The sequence below is a fragment of the Euleptes europaea genome, chromosome 19 (genome assembly GCF_029931775.1).
Source record: "Euleptes europaea isolate rEulEur1 chromosome 19, rEulEur1.hap1, whole genome shotgun sequence".
In the NCBI taxonomy this organism is placed as follows: domain Eukaryota; kingdom Metazoa; phylum Chordata; class Lepidosauria; order Squamata; family Sphaerodactylidae; genus Euleptes; species Euleptes europaea.
In genome coordinates this window covers 15,666,698-15,689,480 of record NC_079330.1, presented here as the reverse complement: position 1 = coordinate 15,689,480, position 22,783 = coordinate 15,666,698, and the positions used below count along the sequence as shown (strand labels likewise).

The 22,783-nt window shown below is 49.7% G+C and overlaps 2 protein-coding genes across 2 annotated transcripts; one reads left to right on the top strand and one right to left on the bottom strand.

The window, feature by feature from the left end:
- Positions 1 to 783: 783 nt before the first annotated feature.
- Positions 784 to 10,829, top strand: XAF1 (XIAP associated factor 1). The gene is made up of 8 exons (XM_056864876.1): positions 784 to 888; positions 2,270 to 2,405; positions 3,392 to 3,448; positions 3,765 to 3,960; positions 4,569 to 4,636; positions 6,367 to 6,678; positions 8,935 to 9,001; positions 10,787 to 10,829. The coding sequence occupies exons 1-8, from the start codon at positions 827 to 829 to the stop codon at positions 10,798 to 10,800; spliced, it is 912 nt and encodes a 303-aa protein (XP_056720854.1). The 5' UTR covers positions 784 to 826; the 3' UTR covers positions 10,801 to 10,829.
- Positions 10,830 to 13,067: 2,238 nt separating this feature from the next.
- Positions 13,068 to 21,312, bottom strand: TEKT1 (tektin 1). The gene is made up of 7 exons (XM_056864881.1): positions 21,121 to 21,312; positions 20,053 to 20,218; positions 17,904 to 18,032; positions 16,302 to 16,445; positions 15,310 to 15,532; positions 14,319 to 14,515; positions 13,068 to 13,231 (listed from the first exon to the last, which is right to left on the bottom strand). Exons 1-7 carry the CDS (start codon positions 21,308 to 21,310, stop codon positions 13,072 to 13,074), a joined length of 1,209 nt encoding a protein of 402 aa, XP_056720859.1. The 5' UTR covers positions 21,311 to 21,312; the 3' UTR covers positions 13,068 to 13,071.
- Positions 21,313 to 22,783: the final 1,471 nt, after the last annotated feature.

Below are 22,783 nucleotides of genomic sequence, written 5' to 3'. Positions count from 1 at the left end.
GAGACGTGCAAATGTAAAAGTGTAACCGTTCATTAACAATTCATAGAGGTCAACACAAATTATTCCATCGTTTAAAAAAGTTGTTGATTATATATGTATAGTATATGTTATTATATATATAATTATTATTACATTACGTATTGTGTGTGTGTGTGCGTAAAGTGCCATCAAGTCGCAGCCGATTTATGGCGACCCCTTATGGGGTTTTCATGGCAAGAGACCAGCAGAGGTGGTTTGCCAGTGCCTTCCTCTGCACAGCAACCCTGGTATTCCTTGGTGGTCCCCCATCCAAATATTAACCAGGGCTGACCCTACTTAGCTTGTGAGATCTGACGAGATCAGGCTAGCCTGGGCCACCCAGGTCAGGGCATATTATTTATATATACGTATTATATACGTATATATAAATAAAGATGTGTATATAATATACAGGGGGTATCATTTTGTGCTTTTGCCCACTTCAAACATTTTTTAGATTCAGCCCTGTATTGGAGAAAAAAAGAGTCCAGGGGGGGGGGTAGAGATGCACTCTGAGGCCAGCTTGGAGTGCGAAGGGAGGGCCAGCTGTTCTGAATCCTCACTGAGGCCCTTAGGGGCATTTATGCATGGGAGGTTTTATCTTGGATTTGCCACTCTCTAAATGCACATTTTCCCCACCCGAATTCTCAGAACTCTGCATGGGGGCTTATTGTTGAGTTTTGAGAATATGGATGGGAGAAAAGTGCATCTAAAGAGTGGCGAATCCAAGGCAAGACCTCCCGTGCCTAAATGGCATAGGAGTCAGCGGGATGACTTTCGTTTCCACCGCTTGCAGAATATTGCCGAAATGAAAGTGAAAGAGGAGCCGAGGGAAGAGATGGCAGAGGAGAGAAAGCTCTGCAAAAACTGGTAAGAAATTTGTGGGAGTGTCCTTCGTTTTCTGGATCCTCTCTTTCACAGACAAAATTCAGCAGAAGTCCAGCAGCACCTTAAAGACTTTGCAAGACATGCCTCGAACACAAACGCTGCGTCTCCTCTGGAACGATTCCACTTCGGGCGCTCTCAAGAGCTTCCAGTTTTGAGGGCAAAGGGGGTCTTGGGCAAACGTAACAGGACAAAAAAGCAATTCCCTGTGAACATGCCCCCAAATATGTGGGGAGGAGGGAGGTGTCAAGGCTATATCTGCTTACTGGCTTGATTTATAGTTAGGGTTGTCAACCTCCAGGTGGTGGCTGGAGATCTCATATGAACACATGAAGCTGCCTTATACTGAACCAGACCCTGGGTCCGTCAAAGTCAGTATTGTCTACTCTGACCGGCAGCGGCTCTCCAGGGTCTCAGGCTTTCACATCACCGGCTTGCCTAGTCCCTTTAATTGGAGATGCCGGGGATTTAACCTGGGACCTTCTGCATGCCAAGCAGATGCTCTACCACTGAGCCACAGCCCCTCCCCTAACTATCTCCCGCTAGTACAATTGATCTCCAGGCTGTATTAATCAGTTCCCCTGGAGAAAATGGTTGCTTTGGCCATTGGACTCTATGGCACTGAAGTCCCTCCCCAAACCCCACCCTCCTCAGGCTCCACTTCCCAAAATCTCCAGGTATTTCCCAATCGAGAGCTGGCAACCCTATTGACAGTCCACCTTTCTTACTGAAGCTTGGTTGGTTATATTGCCTATGTTGTGTGTGTGTGTAAAGTACACAAGTTGCAGCCAACTTATGGCAACCCAGTAGGATTTTCAAGGCAAGAGATGTTTAGAGGTGGTTTGCCATTGCCTGCCTCTGCATAGCAACCCTGGCATTCCTTGGTGGTCTCCCATCCAAGGTACTAAACAGGGCCAACCCTATTTAGCTTCTGAGATCTGGAGATCAAATACCACTTCAGGTGAAATTTTGGTAGCAGTTCCAGGCCTCTGAACTAGGGTTGCCAACCTCCAGGTGAGGCCTGTAGATCTGGAATTAGAACTCATCTCCAGACCACATAGATCAGCTCTCTTGGCAAAAATGGCTGCTTTGGGGAGTGGACTCTATGGAATTATGCCCTACTGAGGTCCCGCCCCTCACCAAACCCCTCCCTCCCTAGGCTCCACCCCCAAAATCTCCAGGTATTTCCCAACCCAGAGTTGGCACCCCTACTCTGCAGCCTACCCCGGAGCTTGCATTCCCTGGCTGCTGCTGGCGTGAATTTCAAAAAAATCAATATTTACCTTGACCTTACCAAACTGGATACTGTGTGGATGTAACCTCAGGACAGGAATAGACCTCTGTTCTCTCTTTCCTCCCTGCTCAGCAAGCACGAGGTGGCGGCTGCCAACTTCTCCCTCCATGAGGCTCACTGTGTGCGTTTTCTTGCCATCTGCCCCAAGTGTGATGAACCCATTGCGTTGAAGGACATGAAGGAGCACTTTGCCAATGCCCACAAGGAGGTAGGTGCCGATCCCCCACCTCCAGGGTTAAGGCTCCCCCTCTGAATACCACAATAAATGCTCCTTCTAGAGCAGGGGTGTCAGACATAAGGCCTGATGGCTGGATCCGGCTCCTTGAGAGCCAGCGTGGTGTACTGGTTAAGAGCGGTGGTTTGGAGCGGTGGACTCTAATCTGGAGAACCGGGTTTGATTCCCCGCTCCTCCACATGAGCGGCGGATGCTTATCTGGTGAACCGGGTTGGTTTCCCCACTCCTACACATGAAGCCTGCTGGGTGACCTTGGGCTAGTCACAGCTCTCTTAGAGCTCTCTCAGCCCGTCCTACGTCACAGGGTGTTTGTTGTGGGGAGGGGAAGGGAAAGGTGATTGTAAGCCAGTTTGATTCTCTCTTAAGTGGTAGAGAAAGTCGGCATATAAAAACCAACTCCTCTTCTTCTTCTCCAGCCCACAAGCCAGCCGAGGAAGCCACACACACTCCACTCTTGATCTGGGCTGGCGAGGCATGGCCCGGCCCAACCAAGTGACATGTTACATCTGGCCCTCAGAACAATTGAGTTCAACACCCCTGATCTAGAGACTACTGGGGCAGGGATCATACTTAGTGTTGTGCATTTATGCTCAGGGGCAAATGGCACCTGCCCAGGACAAAAGAAATGCTTTTGGGTTCCCCCTCCCCCCATGGGAAAAATTGGGGGAAATGGGGAAGATTTCCCACATTTTTCCAGGGTTCCCCCCCCCTTACACACACACCAGAGCTTCACGTCTCTAACTGCATCTGAACAGCATTTTTTGCACAGGGTTGTTAGGCGGAAGTTAGTCAAGAGGAAGCCCCCTGCTCTGTGGCCAGAACTGGGGATTGCATCGTGATTCAGAGCAGATTCCTGACAGCAGGAGGGGCAGTGGGGGGGGGGCTTCCCTCTCTACAATCTGGGGGTCTTTCCGTGAAACAGCTCTCTTCCCTCCCCTCCCTGCTTTTCCCACCCACAGGTCAGATGCACGCTCTGCCATCAGCTGACACAGCAGTACCTACTGGAACGCCATGAGGTAAGAGGACCAGCAGGTTAGGCCTTATTTCCACCTGGGGGATACACCCAATTCATTAAGAAACGTATTGTGTAGTTTGGCCCTGAGGCACGAGTGAGCTGAGAGGGATGAAGGGGACACGGCGGACATACCTGGTAACTCCTTGTCTCCGTAGCACGTACCTGGATTTTCTCCCTCCCCCCCCCCGCCTGCTCACAAGAGAGTGTCTGGGAGAGGCGGCCTTTGCTAGACTTCTTCCTGCATCCTGCCTGCCCTGAGGACCTTCTCCCCACCTTCCTTGCCTCACACCGGCCTCCTTCTCTCCCCTTGACCGCAGTCTGAGGAATGCCCCGAGCGGTCAGTCCGGTGTCAGTTCTGCGAACTGGACCTCCCCGACCACAAGCTGCAGGCTCACCTGAATACCTGCGGCAGCCGGACCACGCCGTGCTGGCACTGCGGCAAGTACGTCATGTACAAAGCTTTGAAGGAGCACAAAGTCGTGTGCCAGGCGAGAGAGCAAGAGAGGGGCCGCGGTGAGTTCAAATCTGATCCCTATCCCGGCCCCGGAATCAAATAAGTAAATATATTTTATTTGCAGCTAACATGCCAGATAAAATAGGTAAAACGGAAACGGACCATACAGAGTAGACAACCAAGGCCAACAAAATGAGGTTTACGTTTCCACAGATTAAGGAAGTACATCAAGGCGACGTAGCTTCATTGCTACTGCACAATATTTTGCAACCTGAGTGGTGATGGGAGAGCTGTCTCCCAGCAGAAACCTTTGGGTCCATTCACCCTCATCACCAGAGCCCATTTCCCTAATCAAAGGGTCAATAATATTGAAGCGGGCTTGTAGAGGGGACGTCTAAAAATACATGCTCAATGGTTTCCAGCTCCCCTGTGTGACATGGGCAAAGTCCACCCTGGGGATCTTCTTAAATCTCCCTTCTAATATGGCAGATGGTAGGGCTGCACATCTGGCCAGGGTATAGGCCCTCCTATGTGTGTTCCTTTCCAGAGAGTAAGCCCCGGAATCAAATTTCGGCTATTTCTCCAATTGCTCTTCTGAGCTCAGTGGCGTTGTCCGGACCCATTTCTTGGCTTTGAGTTCTCCGCCCTCTCTTTTCTCCCTCCTTAGACTCCAGGGCCAACTTGTGCCAACACTGCCGTAGCTGGTTCCCCGATGAGAAATTTCTCCAGCACCTGGTAAGCACTTCACGCCTTGCCCCCGCGGTGGCTGTTTTAGGTGTGGTTCATTTATGAATTGCAGCTGACAATCACAACAATGGGGGCTGTCTTGCTTTTCACGGAGGCCTGGCATTTGTGCCCTTTTATCGGTAGTTCAAGATGGTCTGCTCAGGGCACTCCACCTCACCATGCCTAGTGGGGAAGCCGGGCTTTGGTGAAACTGGCCTGTCGAGAACTGTGTCATCGCAGGGGTGGATTCCCCTCTCCCCCAGCAATAGATCTGTTTCCTCACGTGGACAGTCCCGCCCTGCTGTGGTAAAATGAGCGGTGCCAATGGTGTGGCCCCTTCCCACATAAAATCGCAAGGTTTCAGAAAGAGGATACCCCATCTCAGGATACCCCATCACCTCTGTGTGTACATATCAGCCAATTTGGAAAAGCATCCTAGCATCTGGGAGACCTGGGTTTGAATCCCTACTCTGCTATGATGTATGCGGGGAGTGAAATCCTAAGCAAAGTTAAAAGATAAAGGTAGTCCCCTGTGCAAGCACCGGGTCATTACTGACCCATGGGGTGAAGTCATATCACAACATTTACTAGGCAGACTATATTTACAGGGTGGCTTGCCATTGCCTTCCCCAGTTGTCTACACTTTACATCCCCAGCAAGCTGGGTACTCATTTTACCGACCTCGAAAGGATGGAAGGCTGAGTCAACCTTGAGCCGGCTACCTGAAACCGACTTCCGTCGGGATCGAACTCAGGTCGTGAGCAGAGCTTGGACTGCAGTACTGCAGCTTACCACTCTGCTTAGGATGCTGCTGTGGGTGATGCTGGGCCATCCGCTCCCTTTAAGTTTAAGCGAGTGCTCAGGGTTGTTGTGAGGACAAACGTCAAGTGAGAATGAACTGTGTGCGCTGCTCTGAAACCCTTGAAAAAGGGCAGGATAAAAATGTACTTGATGCTGGATAATACAGAATGTCCCATCAGTGTGGTAACTAGCCTTTTTGTACATTTGGGGGTTATTTTTATTATTATTTCTGTTTCATAATATGGGGTACAGAAAAAAGAAAGGGAAAAAAACGGATAAGGGAAATTCAACATTTGTTCATAGTCCGCGCCCAAGCCAACTCGGCCTTCTGACTTAACCCCGTAGAAATTTTTTTAGATCAATTTCAGATTGAACTAATGATCTAGAAACTGTAAATATTTGATATCTAATCTATTTGTATTGATCTTAACTAATAAGCAGTTATAAACGTATGCCTTAACTGATAGCAATGTTTATGTATTCCTTATAAGATTGTTCTTGGTATTGAAGAGCTGTAATTGAAGAGCTATTTAAGATACCTTGTCTAATCTTAATAATGACCAATACTGAAACCCCTTCCCATGAACACATTAAATTATACGTATCTGTCAAAAAAGCCCTGACCTGGATGGCCCAGGCTAGCCTGATCTCATCAGATCTCAGAAGCTAAGCAGGGTCAGCCCTGGTTAGTATTTGGATGGGAGACCACCAAGGAAGACCAGGGTTGCTGTGCAGAGGAAGGCACTGGCAAACCACCTCTGTCAGTCTCTTGCCTTGAAAACCCCAAAAGGAGTCGCCATAAGTCGGCTGCGACTTGATGGCACTTTACGCACACACCTGTCAAAAAATGAAATTTGGGGGTTATTTTGTTGAGTACATCACCACACCCTTAGCAGAGGCTTTGCCCACACCGAGCTATCCTTTTCTTTACCCCACAGAACGAGTGCAACCCTCTTCCTCAGCTTCTGGGAGCCCTCTCCACTCACTCCCCCAAGGACTCTGGCTCTCCTGAGTCTCCCACTTCTACTGCTCTGAGCGAGGCCGTGGAGGGAGGTGCCCGCCCCAAGAAGAAGGAGCTGTCTTCTGTCGGAAGGCCCTTGCTCAAGCCTCCGAAGAGCAAAAAGCTGGCCTTCGTGACCACTCTGGCCTCCGCCCCGCCCCAGGCCCTGGAGGATTCCCTTTACGACACGCTGGCGACTTGTTCTCACTGCAACATCCTCCTGCCCAGCCCAACTCTGCAGAAACACGAGGTGAGGAAGAAGAAAATTTCTGCCAGGGGCAGCATTCACACATTACGTCACGCGCAGGTCGGGCAGATGCGGATCTACTGTGAATGTACTCTCCCATAGTACAAGAACGCCGCGGGGTCATCTGTTGAAGCTGGAGGGTGACCGATTCAAAACAGATAAAAGGAAGTATTTTTTCACACAACGCATAGTTAAATTGTGGAACTCCCTGCCCCAGGATGTGGTGAGGGCTGCCAACCTGGAAGGCTTTAAGAGGGGAGTGGACATATTCATGGAGGAAAGGGGTATTCATGGCTATTAGTTAAAATGGATACTAGTGATGTGGCATACCTATTGTCTCTAGTATCAGAGGAGCATGCCTATTATATTGGGTGCTGTGGAACACAGGCAGGATAATAATGCTGCTGCAGTCGTCTTGTTTGTGGCTTCCTAGAGGCACCTGGTTGACCACTGTGTGAACAGACTGCTGGACTTGATGGGTGTTGGTCTGATCCAGCAGGGCCTTTCTTATGTTCTTATGTAAACTAATGAAGCTTAAGCTTCAGGGCCCCTAATCCCGGAGGGGCCCCCGAAGCAACTTTTTTTTAATGAGTGAACTTCTCAACAAAATCGATGGAGATTTTTAGCGATAGAATCATAAGCCAATGGGTTGAAATACTTAATATTGACCTTAGAATATGCTCTAATACCCATTTCATATGGCCTCAAAATGTCCCTGTAATTGCCAGAAGCTATTCATACCCTACATTTTGGCAGCTGGGTCCTCAAATCCTTCGTTGGTTACGGTTTAATAGTCCGATAGTTTTATTTCATCACTGTATGGCCCGTTTTCAAGGATTCCACCCCACCACCCAGTTCTCTGCCATTTGGGCCTCGAGTTCTTTGCAATGGCAGCAAGGCCCTTTGGCCCTATTGTTGCTAGTTGCAAAGGGGCCCCCATAACAGTTCAAGTTTCAGGGCCCCAGAAATGTAGGTCCGCCACTGAGGTCAGTTCTAGGGTCCCAACAACGGTCAGATTCGAGTTGCGAGTTCTCCTTAAGAGCCAGTGTGGTATAGTGGATAGAGCGGCAGACTAACACTCTGGGTTTGAATCCCCGCTTCTACCACAGAAGCTCACTGGGTGACCTTGGGCCCGGCACAAACTCTCAGCCTGGCCTACCTCGCAGGGTTTTTGGCTTGAGAAAGCAGAGGAGGGGAGAACAATGTTCTAAGCCATTTTGAGTCTCAACTGTGGGGACAAAAGTGGGGTATAAATAAATACAAATGCCTCAATTCCTGCACGGGGTGGGTGGGTGGCTGATTAAGATCAGGACTAGGTGCACGCAGAGAAGGGGCTTCAGCTTTCCACCCAGTATTGTTTTCCAACCTGCAATAGTCCCACCTGCACGGTTTGACCTGCCGGGGAAATGCATTCGTAACAGGGAAAGCAGCGCTGGGTGGCTGGCTTCCGCCATCCTTCTACTGTTTCTCTGATGGAGTAAGGGCCGTATACAATGGGATCGTGGCCCTTCCGTGTTCTTTGTACCACCCTGCTGATTCTGTTTACACAGGTAATCACAGCATATGTGTAATAATTTCCATGATGCAAATATTCCCTGTGGCTAGACTTTAAATAAAAAACCCAGTTGCGCTTTTTTCACCATGTTGGTCCTTGAAATCGCTGCCTCTGCTGCTGATGAAATGTGATGAAGCAGCTGTTGAGGAAAAGCCACTGGTGGTGTTTTCTGGAGATCTTCAGGTGATTTTAAATCATTAAAGAAAAAAGGCATATGCCTTTTCTCATTCCTCACGATTCCAGATGTGATAAGTGTCACTCTGTTGTTTGTTTTTTCATTTTGGATAGATTTGTGGAATCAGTTGGCTACACTTTAGGGCACTTTCACACAGCCCAAATAATGAACTTTCAATCCACTTTCAATGCACTTTGAAGGTGGATTTGACTGTGTGAACTGGCAAAATCCACTAGCAAACGATTGTTAGGTGCAGTGAAAGTGGATTGAAAGTGCATTGTCTGGGCTGTTTGAAAGTGCTCTTAAGTAACTCTGAAAATCCATAAAAACCTTCAAAATGACATTTAGGAATAAATTGGGTCAGGAGGAGAAGGGGGCGTTTGCATGGAGGAAACAGGGATGTAGGAAAATGGAATTCTGCAGGAGAATAATTTCTGTATGGATAACAAAACATTAATTGCTCGTGCCGTTGTTAGGCAGCCATCTTTTCCTCCCCCCTTGCAATCCTGCTTTTTCTTCCTCATTCCAGAAAAAGTGTCAGAGAAAGGCCTCCTTGCAGGCGCTTCGTCGAAGTCCTCGCCTCATGGCCAAAGGAGGTACCTTGTCACTTCTGACAGCGCGGTTGACGGAAGAGCCACGTGGCACTTGGAAGCCCCCCGTGTGGAAAAAGGAACCAGTGACCACCACCCTACCCCCAGGAGCGGCTTATGGCCAAAGGAGCTGCCCTTGGGCCACAAGCATCACCACCATCTAATTTCCCAGCAGCTGGAGGTTCTAAACAGGATGGAAGATTGTTGGTTTTTCCTTCCTGCCCCTGTGGGAATCGGGCTTTATTTGTGACCACTTCCTGTTCAGCACATTTGCTCACTGGCTGAGCCTCCCGGGTGACTGTCAGTAGCAAAAGATGCTGACCCCAGATAGAAATCTTAAAATCACCCCCACCTAGGGTTGCCAGCCTCCTGGTACTAGCTGGAGATCTCCTGCTATTACAACTGATCTCCAGCCGATGGAGATCAGTTCGCCTGGAGAAAACGGCCGCTTTGGCCATTGGACTCTAGGGCATTGAAGTCCCTCCCCTCCCCAAACCCCGCCCTCCTCAGGCTCCGCCCCAAAAATCTTCAGGTATTTCCCAACCCAAAGCTGGCAACCCTACCCCCACCACTCGAATCTCCAGTGGTGAGGCATCACAATACAAGTTCTGGCTCTCCTCGAAATGGCAACTACACAGTAGATTGAGCCACTTTCAATGCAACCCAGGCCTGGGAACACCAGCACACGGCTCTTGGTGCAAAGGCCAAGATGTGCTCCAGTGCCTGGTATACCTCTTTGCCCCCAGATACCTGGGGCTTTCCCACACATTTATTTTTCGTTGCTTGTATGCCCATACTGTGTCCTTTTGGGTGGGGGGTTTCCCTATCGGTTTTGCTCCCTCTCGTGGTTGCTTTGATTCGTCATCGCTTTAGCGCTGGCCGATTCCCAACCTCTGTAAAAGTGCAGGGAAAGAAGCCAGAGATACGGTGATGAAATATCAAAGCGACCACTAGAGAGAGCAAAACACGTGCGGAAAAGGGGGAAAAAAAACCCTGATGTGGTATGAGCACACAAGCGGTGAAAATAAGAGTGCAGAAAAACCCCTGGTGCCCCTTTAGTGACACCAAGCCTGTTCTGGGACTGCAGTAAGCAGCATGAACTGCTTCAATATTCAGCTGGGGGTATGTGTAGCCATGTTACCTGGCACTAGAGACCCCCCTTTGAGAACCGAGTGCTCCCCCTTAACATTCAAGTCTCTATTTAGCTGTCGTTCTGTGGGGTTGAAGTTGTTGGCACCTGCCCAACTGGGTTGCTTGGCTAGCACCCTCATGTCTGATTTGGAAACTGGATTGCCCGCACTTGGCTCGTGGGAAGAAAATGGGCAGTGTAATGAGCCAGTTCATTTTCCCCCATTTATCCCAAGCCCTGGCGGAGTCTCTGCTTGGCATGCAGAAGGTGCCAGGTTCAGTCCCCGGCATCTCCAGTTAAAGAGGCTTAGGTGGTAGGTGATGTGAAAGACCTCTGCCTGAGATCCTGGAGAGCCTCTGCCAATCGGAGTAGGGGCAAGACTGCCCTCGATGGACCGCTGGTCTGATGCAGTATAAGGCAGCTTCAGGTGTTCGTATGCTGGAGGAGGGGGGGAGATGAAGCATTTTGTGCTGCACAGATTGCTGCACGGGAGGGGGCTGTTGCGTGTCCCCTTAGTTCCTAGCTTTTAGTGAAGAGAATCAGGGAAAAGAGCCCCCCCCCTTCCCAGACCTAACAGGCTGTGTGTGGCTAGAGGTCTGGGAGGTAGGGGGTGTGCCCCTGCTTTCCAGTTCTGCAGCTGATGCCCTTTCCTTGTCTTACAGAGGAGTCGATGTAAGCCCTTCTGAAGAAGAGCAGGCAGCGAAACATGGCGGAGGCCAGGAACATCCTCTTCTTCCCAGCAGCCCAGTACCAGTAAAGCCCTTTGCATCGCATCAGCCTGAATCTGCCTTATTGACAATAAAAGAGCTACGATTTGCACCTCAGCCTGAGAACAAAAAGCCGCTCTGAAATTTATGCTGTAGTCTCCTTGGTGTCAAAAAGGACCTGCAGATGCCTCTCCCAACAGACTTTCCTACTCCTGAGTTCTCCCTAGAGGCAGCTTGTTTACCCAAACGTTAGCGGACCCTGCTCCAGCTTCCCCCCCCTCCCCAAGAAAGAAAAGAAAGGGGGGCCTTAATAACCTTTAGGGCAGGGGTGGGGAACCTTTTTCCTGCCAAGGGCCATTTGCACATTTATAACATCATTCGGGGGCCATAACCAGGTGTAGATCCCCCGGCGGGGGGAGACTAGGGTTGCCAGGTCTCCAGCCACCACCTGGAGGTTGGCAACCCCAGGAGAGGCCACACAGAAGGCCTGGAGGGCACCCCCGCTCCCCCCGTCCTCCCCCCCAGGCGGGAAGGGAGTCAGTGGTGGGCCCAAGCAAATGAGGAGCCAGGGGGGCGCAGCCCGCAGCCGATCCACAGGGAAGGAAGGGAGGAAGGAAAGAAAACAGATAAAAAGGGAGGGGAAAAGAGAGAGAAAGGGACAAAGAAATGGAGGGAGGGGGAGAAAGAAAGAAAAGGACGGAGGGAGACAGACAAAGAGACAGAAAAAGAGGGAGAGAAAGGAGAGTGACAGAAGAAGAAAAGAAAAGCCTTCCCCCCACACACACACCCACGCTACCAGGCCCCAGCCTCCACGCCTCCCCACACACACACACACACACACACGGCCCCGGAGCTCCTGAGGGCCACGGAAAATGTCCGTATGCGGCCCCCGGGCCTGAAGTTCCCCATCGCTGCTTTAGGGAATGACTGCCGTGCCCTGGGGAGGAGAACAGAGCCAGCATGGTGTCGAGGTTAGAGCACTGGACTGGGATCTGGGACAGAGTTCATGCAGTTTGCCGAATGGGCCAGAGAGAGAGACACACAAAACCTCACAGGGTTCTTAAGATAAAAGCTAAGGGGTGGAGCTATGTACACTGCCTTGAGCTTCTTGGAGGAATCCTAGAGATGGAAGGGAACTCCAGGGTCATCTAGTCCAACCTCCTGCACAGTGCAGGAAATTCACAACTACCTCCCTCCCCACACCCCCGGGGAACCCTGCTCCATGCCCAGAAGATGGTAAAAAAAAAAACCCTCCAGGAGCCCTGGCCAAACTGGCCTGAAGGAAAATTGCTTCCTGACCCCAAAGTGGCGATTTCCTTGGTCATGTAAGAAAGGGCCACGAGAATCAAGCACTGATGCAACCCTTCCTGCCCTCCTTCTCGTGATCTGCCTAAGCATATGATAAAATTGCATTGGCTAGGGTAGTCTACTGAAAGTGCCTGTGAATATTCAAGCAAGTTGTTCCAGGAAGCATCCAGTTTGAAAGCCAATTCAAGGCAAACAGGGCAAAGTCAGAAGGGGCCAATATGGACCACATGCCTTAGTTGGCTTAACCATTCGAGGTGTCAAGAGCCCAGAATGCCTGCCCCCCTCAAGCACTTTTTCACACCTTAACAGGAAATTCCCTGAACCTGACAAAGCTGATGCAGAAAACCTTGATATTGGCAGATAAGAGTTTCTGGGCAGGGCAGCTGTGGCTCAGTGGTAGAGCATCTGCTTGGCATGCAGAAGGTTCCAGGTGCAATCCCCGGCACCTCCAGTTAAAGGAACTAGGCAAGCAGGTGATGTGAAAGACCTCCGCCTGAGACCCTAAAGAGCTGCTGCTGATCTGAGTAGACATTACTGACTTTGATGGACTGAGGGTCTGATTCAGTATAAGGCAGCTTCATGTGTGTTCATGTGTACGCAAATAGTTAAAGAGTATGCGTTCAGGTGCAACAAGAAATCTTTTCTAAACTTGGTTGCAGGTTCAAGTACCACTGGGTTTCCTACCCTTCAGACCAGCTCTCTGTAATGGGTTCCTGATGGCTACGGCTAAGGTGGGTGCTGACCCCTGTCCTAACATGATCCAGTGGGCTTATGATGGAACTTTGGCCACTGATGTCCCCTAATTTATTTTTTCTATATCAAACATACAGTGGACATTCGGTCAACACAAAGGCTGGGCGAGATATAGGCAGTTTGGCGCGGTCCATCCAAGCGGTTCCGTGCAGGTCTAAGGCCCGGCCTGCATTGTGGCGTTAGAAGTTGTTGATGGAGATAGACTCCCTCATCTGCATGCAAAGCACTTCATCGATGTAGAGGGTGTTCGCTTTGACTTGGATCTCCTCCTCCAGGGACAGCTGCCGGCGGCTCAGCCCCTTCAGCTCTGCTTCAGCCTGAGCCAGCGTGTCCGTCAGCCTAAAGGAGGGAAGAGAGCTTTAAGGGCAGCAGCCAGTGGTCTTTTCCAAGGTCCCTAGATGCTTCTGGCCTGAGCCAAAGCGGAAAAACTGGCCCCCTCAAGATCTTGGTAATGCCTGGACTTTTTCAATCAGTCAATCAAACCTTTATTGGCATACACAATACCTGCAGAGAACATAATCATATAACAGAGCTAGTCTGTTTCCGTTTACAGTGTCTTTCGCGGATCCACATTGCATACTGCAAAAAACTTGGCTACATGGTCAATTGTGGCCACATCCCAAGTAGGCATAAGAAAGGCGCTACCTTGCGCTCAACTGGGTGCCATTCCCTACCACCGAACAATGGGTTGATGAACTTAAGGCGGATTCTCTGGTAAAGGGGGCACCTGGACTTTTTCCGTATGCTCCAGGGCATGCTTACAGGCCTGCCTGATAGTTGCCAAAGTGAGGCATTTCCTCTGCGTTTAAAAAAATCTGGTGCCAAGAAAAGCAAGATTATAACTTGACTAACTTAAGTCAACCAGGTTTGCATATACAAGCATACCTCGGAGATATTGCAGGTTGGGTTCCCGACCACCGCAATGAAAGCGAATGTTGCAATAAAACAAGGTGCGCAATTTGTTGGTTTCCCAGTGCATATAAAAGTTTTGTTTGCACTATACTGTAATCTAAGTGTGCAATAGCATTGTGTCTAAAAAAATGTACTATAATAATAATAATAATAATAATGAAAAAGTTTAGAATATTGTGAGAATTACCAAAACGTGACACAGAGACACGAAGTGAGCACACACTGTTGGAAAAATGGCACCGAACAGACTCACTCGCAGACACAATATCTGCGAAGCGCGATAAAACGAGGTGTGCCTCTGTTTTTACCAGGAGCTCGCCCTGGTACCATAAACTGTGCCAAAGCATTCTTGTTGCTGGGATGGTAAGCGGCAGTGCCACATTACGTGTTGTGAAACTTCCAGGCCAGACAATTCAGTCTGCATGGGATGCCCTCCTCAGGTTCACCCAGGCCCGAGCAAGAAAGGTCTTCAAATCAGCCCTAGTTGCCATGCGCTTTTCTGCATTTTGCTTACCTTTGAATGTTGTGGTTGATTTCGTGGACCTCCTTGATGAGCCGATACTGCACCATGTCCCGGCAGAGCTCCACGTTGGGTCGGTGAGTCCGGGTCTCCAGGCGCGTTGCTGCCACCTTGGCTGGCCCTTCTTTGTCGAGGATAGCCTTCTTCAGGGCAGAGATATTCTTCTCTTGGGAATTAATCTGCTCCATCACCTGTGACCAAAGCCAAATCAAGGTGAAGCACATAATGTGGTGCTTGAAGAAGTCAGGAGAATAAGATGCGTGAAAATAGGGCCATCTCGTCCAGCTAAAACAAAACACTCCCATTTTAAGACTTCCTCGCCAACCTGAGCAACTTCCTCTGTTGTTTGAGCAATTTTTTCCTCTAAGAAACATCTCCAAGGAAAGAGATTGCATCATCAGCAAAGGATGCTTTCTTCGGGCGGCTCCGTAATTGAGGAACAGCCTCCTGCGGCTTGCCAAAAACAAAACCTGATCATTAATGTTCAGAAGTTCTTTCTGTTCAGAATGCTGTTTAGGGCATTGAGAACTGAGATTTTTTTAATAGATTCTGCTAAAAAGAGACACATGAAGCTGCCTTCTAGTGAGTTAGACTCTTGATCTATCAAGGGCAACGCTGTCTATTCTGATTGTCAGCAGCTCTCCAGGGTTTCAGGTAGAGAGCTCTCATATCACCTACCGCCTGATCCTTTTTTTAGAAACTGAAGAATGCCAGGGATTAAACCTGGGACCTTCTGCATGCAAAACATGCTCTTATCACCGAGTTGCAGCCCCTCCCTCTCTCCTGCATTATAGACACAATATGAGCTGCAGACCATATATTAGAGGGGGAAAAGAACCAATCTATTACATTGTTCTGTTTTTATAGTACTTCGTGAGCTACCTCACACTGGTCTGTGGCAAGGTAGCATATATACTTTCTAAATAAATAAGAACGAATCGATCCCTGCAGCATATCACATATACACCTGCTTGCTAGTGCTCACCTTTGCCAGGTGCTTCTCCAGCTTGGCCTTGGCATCCTTCGTCTCCTTCACCCTGTTTTGAAAGGCAACATTCACCGTCTTGTTCTGTTTGCGCATGTCACTCGCAGTCTGGGACAGGATACTGTCGATCAAGGCACGGAGCGCCAAGGAATTGTTCCGCTGTTTGTCTGCCTTTTCAACATTCACATTCGAGAATTCGACCCATTCCTGTGGGCTCACTGAGCTATCGAGGAAATTAAAGGGGGGGGGGAATGAGATCAGATTGACTCTGGATGCCCAGCTCTGCCCAAACTGTGAGACATAAAGACATATGAATAGACAAGGGACGTTTCTGAGGTTTCTAGGTGATGCAGTGTAGAAAGTAGCTGGTGGTGTTTCAGAAATGGGGAGATGTTATAAATGGGTATTATTGTTCAGCAGTGGAATCAGCTACCTGGAAACATGGTGAGCTCCCCCTCACTGGTAGTCTTTAAGCAGAGGCTGGACAAACACTTGTCAGGGGCGCTCTAGGCTGATCCTGCATTAAGCAGGGGGTTGGACTAGATGGCCTGTATGGATCCTTCCAACTCTATGGTTCTATGATTTAGGAATTAGGAGCACATTCTCTTTTTTTGCCTGGGACTTTCAATGACATCATATTCAGTGTTACTCTGGTCGAAGCCCAATGGGCTTTGGCTAGAATTACTCCCCATACAATTGTGCTGGTGTGTGTGTGTGTAAAGTGCCATTAAGTCGCAGCTGATTTATGAAGAATACGTAGTGTTTTCAAGGCAAGAGACTAACAAATGTGGTTTTTCATTGCCTTGTTACCGTCTCGCCTGACAATTCCGCCAGTCTCCTGGGTCTGACTCATCTCCCACTCAAATGCCCCACACTGCCTCCGTACATGGAGATGCTTACTGTACCCACCATCGGCTCACCCTGGCACTACCTTACTCTCAGAGAGGGGCATGCTGCGGATGGAGAAACGGGGCTTTTGGGGACAGACTTGCCTGTTATCCACTGTCACGACATTCTGGGCGTATTGAATATCAGGTGTGTTATTGTTCAGGGTGGAGCAGTAGTTGTCAATGGTCAACGCAGTGAATTTGTCCTTCAGATCCATTTCCAGATTGTATCTGGCAGAGCGATTTAGCCTAGAAGAGGAAACCAGCCTACCGTGAAACACAACACGACACACCACATTGGGAGACCCAGGTTCAAATTCCCCATCGTGTGTGACGCCCACTGGGTCATCTAGGTCCAGCCACATTCTCTCAGCCTACCCTGCCTCTGGTGTGTTGTGAGGATAGAATGAGGAAAGGAGAACAACGTAGGCCATTCTGAGCTCCTCAGAGGAAGGGCATGCATGCGCTCAGTACCTTTAAATACTGCACTCACAGAGGAAGAAACTCCCCAGGGACCAATTTGCTAACAGACATTTCTGTGACTCGGCTGCCCCTGCTGTAAAATAGACACGTTAGCCTTCAGTCCTTTCCTTTGACTGCAGCCTTGGAGGCAGGGTAGGCTGAGAGAGTAGCAAGGAAGGCCATTCGGCAAGTTCCTCATTCGTTACTTTCTCAAAATGGCCGCCTTCTGCGTGTCCACGTGAGAGGACCGAAGGCTAACCTATCTATTTTACAGCAGGGGCAGCCGAGACACAGAAATGTCTGTTAGCAAATTGGTCTCTGGGGAGTTTCTGGTGCAGTATTCAAAGGTACTGAGTGCAGAAGTAGGCCATTTTAAGCAAGCAACAAATGAGGAACCTGACAAATGGCCTTCCTTGCCAGTCTTGAAGAGGGAGCCCGGCAGCAAGAACAACTTTGAACAGTGTGACAAAGGAAGGGGAGGAGCTGGGATGGAGGGCAGCCATTTTCCAGATGGGCAACTTCTCTGTAGCTGAGTTTTCCCAAGTCAACACAGTGCCTCAATAGCTGAGAGGGAACTAGCATTCAGGCTGGCCAGACTCATGCCCACTTTGGTAGCCCAAGTGGCTGACATGGGATTGGAAGGAAGAGACTCTCCTGGTGAACACATGAACACATGAAGCTGCCTTCTACTGAATCTGACCCTTGGTCCATCAAAGTCAGTATTGTCTACTCAGAATAGCAGCAGCTCTCCAGGGTCTCAGGCAGAGGCCTTTCACGTCACCTACCGGTACTTGCCTAGTCCCTTTAACTGGAGATAACAAGGATTGAACCTGGGGCCTTCTGCATGCCAAACAGATGCTCTGTCGCTGCGCCACAGCACCTCCCCTGATGCTGAGGTGAGTGGGGGGAAAGCCTGGCTGTACAGAACATGCACTGCAAAACCCCTAACTTTGGTGTAAGGTTGCCAGGTCCCTCCAAAGCATCCACTTTCTCCAGGGGAAATGATCTCTGTAGTCTGAAGATGAGCTGTAATTCCAGGGAATTCCCAGGTCTCACCTGGAGGGTGGTGGCCCTACATTGGTGTGCCACAGCACTGCCACATGCTCAGAAAACCTAGTTTGTAGTTGTCTGCTCCAAGCTCTGTCCGCTGCCTACAGGCCCCCTCCTGATCTAGCACTCTTCCTCTCACCCCACCCCGCCCGTAAAACCTGAGCCACTTTCTTGCTCCCCCAGCCACCCCCATACCGAATCTGCTCGTTGGTTTGTTCCAGGGTGCGTTCAAGCAGAGCAATCACACCTTGGAGGACCTCGGCTTCCTTGATCAGCTCCCGCTCTACTTCGTCGTGGACCAGATCGATCCCAACCCGCCGCTGCCTGAAATAAGGCATGGAGAAAGGGGTGACATTGTGGAGTTTTCCTCTCCCACACATCAGGAGGAATTCAAAAGTGCAAACACAGCCATAGGCAGGATTTGAAGCAGGAATCCCTGAGGACAAGGCAGAGAATTTAGTGCACATGGATGGGTGGACACATGGAACACACGCAGGGAGCGGCCTTATACTGAATCAGACCATTGGTCCATCAAGGTCGGTATTGTCTACTCAGACTACAAGCAGCTCTCCATTGCCTACTTCCTGGTCCTTTTTAACTGGAGGTGCCAGGGATTGATCCTGGGACCTTCTGCATGCCAAGTTCATATTGGTTCATACTGATAAGGGTAGGGGATAAGCAAGGTTGTGCCTGTTTGCCCTTTCACCTTTGCCCTCCAGGGCAGTGACTTACAAACCCTAATAGGTAAACAGGCATCCTGTTTAGTGAACGGGCATTCCTGAACATATCAGCATTAACTACGACGTTCTGAACTATATAATGCGTGTTGATATTTGATATCCTTCAATATGCCACTACCAGCAATTAAAAAAAAACTTTTAAAAGCAGCAGGTGATGGCAACACCAACAACGTAAATTAAGGCCATGAGAAAGATCAAAACTAAGAGCCCCGTGGCGCAGAGTGGTAAACTGCAGTACTGCAGTCCAAACTCTGCTCATGATCTGGGTTCGATCCCGACAGGAGTCATTTTCAGGTAGCCGGCTCAAGGTTGACTCATCCTTCCATTCTTCTGAGGTCGGTAAAAGAAGTACCCAGCTTGCTGGGGGTAAAGGGAAGATGACTGGGGAAGGCACTGCCAAACCACCCCGTAAAACATGGTCTGCCTAAGTAAATGCCAGGATGTGACGTCATCCCATTGGTCATGAATGACCCGGTGCTTGCACAGGGGACTACCTTTAGCTTTAAAGATAAAACAGATTATTTGGTGTGTTCATTCCTTTGCCTGTTATACTCGCTGGATTAAGATGGTTTTAATAACTTTCCAGAAGGCCAGGAGCGAGGGACAAAACTCCTGTTCCACAGCCTGGGGGCCACAACTGGAAAGGCCCTGTTCTGCATACGTCACATGGATTTCATTCTTGCTTTTGGATTTTTCACGGAATAATACGACTGTACAACTTTTCCTGTTTGGCATACCTGTCTTAACCTCTATCATAGCAGGCATGAAGAGTAGGGGGCCGGTTATTGATCTCATACAATGAGCAAGGTCAATACAGGTGGAGGCTGTCTTTCGGGACACCCTTGCTCTAAACTCCCCTTTGCTTCCTTGAAATGTTTATTCTCATGGTACAGCTTGTGAGCCACTTGGCAGGTCCGTTGCTTTGGCTGATGCGATTCTGCTTTTTCCTAAACCCACAGGGTCAGGTGGGGATTTTTTAAATGCCGTCAGGGCAGAGTCATAGAATCATAGAGTCGGAAGGGACCACCAGGGCCATGAAGTCCAAACCCCTGCATAATGCATAAGTCAACTTATGGCGACCCATATAGGGTTTTCAAGGCAAGAGATGAACACATGAACACATGAAACTGCCTTATACTGAATCAGACCCTCAGTCCATCAAAGTCAGTATTGTCCACTCAGACCGGCAGCAGCTCTCCAGGGTCTCAGGCAGGGGTCTTTCACATCACCTACCTGCCTAGTCCCTTTAACTGGAGATGCCGGGGATTGAACCTGGGACCTTCTGCATGCCAAGCAGATGCTCTACCACTGAGCCATGGCCCCTCCCAAATGAGCAGAGGTGGTTTGCCATTGCCTGCCTGTGCATAGCAACCCTGGTATTCCTTGATGGTCTCCCGTCCAAGTACTAACCAGGGATGACCCTGCTTAGTTTCAGAGATCTGCTGAGATCGGTCTACCTGGGCCATCCAAGTCAGGAGGGTGGGCTTCCCATATACAAATAGCCACAAACAGTGGGGCCAAATCTGCTGTGTACTTCCCGGCCCATATCAAGCTGGGATCTACTAGAGGGAGAGAATTATGCCTGCCCCCCTTTGCCTTCTCACCGGTTTAGGAGACACTCCTGTACGATGAAGAGCGGCTCTCTGCAGCTCTGCAAGGCCTTCTCCAGCCGAGTCCCAAAGGTCAAAAGCACCTCAGTCTCCTTCGCAATCTGGTCAAGTTTGTCATCCAACTGTTGCTTCCAGAATTTGATCTCTTCGAGCCTCTGCTCTGAAAGAGGGAGAGGGAAAGAACATCAGGTCATCTCTCCCCCAAAAGGAAAAGGATTGCAGCAAGATCTGGGAGCTCTTGGTATACCCAGGACGGTCCTGGCAAATGTAAGCATCTGTCCCTCGTGACTAGAGACTAAAGAAGAAGAAGAGTTGGCTTTTATATGCCGATGTTCTCTACTACTTAAGGCAGAATCAAACTGGCTTACAATCACCTATCCTTCCCCTCCCCACAACAGACACCTTGTGAGGTAGGTGGGGCAGGTGGGGCTGAGAGAGCACTAAGGGAGCTGTGACTAGCCCAAGGTCACCCAGCTGGCTTCATGTGGAGGAGTGGGGAATAAAACCCGGTTCTCCAGATCAGAGTCCACTGCTCCAAACCACCGCTCTTAACCACTACACCACGCTGGGGGAAAAGATTGTGGATAAACTCAGAGATGATCATCGCTCCTGTGCGACAGGGCTAAAAACCTCAGCTCTGGACTGTCAGTTCACCCCTCTGTTATTGGGAGTGTAAGAAAAGCCTGGCTGGAGGAAACCAAAGTCTAGTACTGTTGCTAACTGGGGCTAGCCAGATGACCCCGAGAAGCTCATAATCAAGGAGCAAAACACTTTTGGTTCTAGCACCAGATATACTTCCCCTATGGATGGAAGCTCCAATCCCCACTCACATGCTGTATTAGCAGATACCTTGTGAAACAGAACCAGCCACTTCAATTTACTGTAAATGTTCAAAGCATTGCTAATTTCAAATAACTTTTCTCACAAATAAACTTCAAAAATTGACCTGTTTGCTTGCCAAGACTGGGCAGCAGACAACTGGCCTGGTGACCCACCAGAGACCTGAACCCAGCTCTTCTTGACCCTAGGCCTGGGCTAGAGAGCTGCTCAGCCCGTCCGTACCTATTCTCTTGTTCACATCACTTTGGGTCTTCTGCGTTGTCCTTTCGATCTCATCCACCAACCGCTGGCTCTCATCCACGAGGCGCTCTGAGCGGGATCGCTGGGCCTCGGCGGTGGAATACTGGGTCTTGTTGGCGATGTGCCATTCCGTGGGGAGAAACTTAGGGGGCAGTTGCAGCAGCTTGGCCATGGCCTTTTACGGAAGGACCTGGGAGACAAGCTGTGAATGGAAGAACCTGGAGATGTGGCGAAGCCAACCTGAATGGGAGGCAGAAGCAGAGAAAGCGGAAGATACGAGCTGCTTTAGTGGAAAGTCTAAGAAGCGGAAGCGGCCTGCTGGTTGAATCTCCTGCTGCGAAGTCTTGGCTCTCAAGACATCAGAGAGCTCTCCTGGGAGAAAGAGCCGGCAGGTTCATTCAGCAATTGGGATTCATATTAGGAAAGGGGAGGGAGGTGAGAGATTATTAATGTATTTTTTTAAAATAACAGTAATTCACCTAAAAGGTTTTACAGTTGAAAAAGCGTAGAGAGCTTACCTTTATGGTTGCATTTGCTTATTTTATTGTAAACTGCTTTGGGCAACGAGGAAAAGTGGTGCAGAAATATAGTAAATAAAATCAATTTTGGGGTGGGGGGGAATTACTAACTTTCCCTTATCATTCCTGCCTGCTCTCTGGTTTTAGAATAACGTCTCAGGCACTGCTTCCTGAGCTCCTATCTGAAAAAGGGAGGTTTGAGTCCCAAAAGCTTATACCCAGTAAAGATTGTGGTCTTTAAGGTGACACTGGACTCGAACCTTGCTCTTCTACTGCAGACCAACACGGCTACCCACCTCAAACTGCTTCCTGATGGTTTATGTACTGATCTAAAGCACCAGACGGAGACCTTCCAGGAAGGAGAGAGCTGCAGTGACCGCCTTGACATCACCCGGTCCTCTCTGGCGTGATCTAACAGAACCATACCTAGGCAAGCAAGGCACCCATTTCCTCACTCGGCACCCATTTCCTCACTCACAATCGGAAGGATGGATGAGGGCCCCCAGTTTTTGCCAATCGGCATTTTAAAAACTGCATCCTTCAACTCCCAGAAGCATTTTGGAGCAACAACAAACGAAGCAGAAAAGCTGACTCTCGAGCAGGAAAGGAGGCCTGCAAAGGCTCAGTGGTTTCCTTGAGGCCCCAGTCTCTCTATAAGTCGCCCTGCCTTGAGAGGGCAAGCAGGAACTCTGCACGAGCTCCGAGGCACCCTTTCCCAGCCCGGAAAAGAGGGTTCCCCGGAACCCACAGCGAAATGCAACTTCGCCCATTCCACTGCCTCTACTGGAAAACAAAATGAAAACACGCCAGTCCCTCCCGCCGGCGACGCACCCCTCTGCAACCAGCCCGTTTTTCCGCGGCGCTCTCCGCTGGGCTGCCTGCAAGCAGCGCGCGACTTCTCATCCGCAGCCCAGGCTCTACAACAAACCCGTCGTCATGGGGACGCTTCGCCGCGGCGACGGGGCGGTACTTCAGAACGCGGCTCTGATTGGCTGCTGCATTCGGAGGCGGGGAGGAAGGGAAAAATGAATGAACGAGAACCCGCGCTCGGCTTTGAACGGCACAAGACCAAGAAGGCCCCGCCCCCAACGCTCTGTCCAGGGGGCTGATCCGAGATTGGCGAGCGT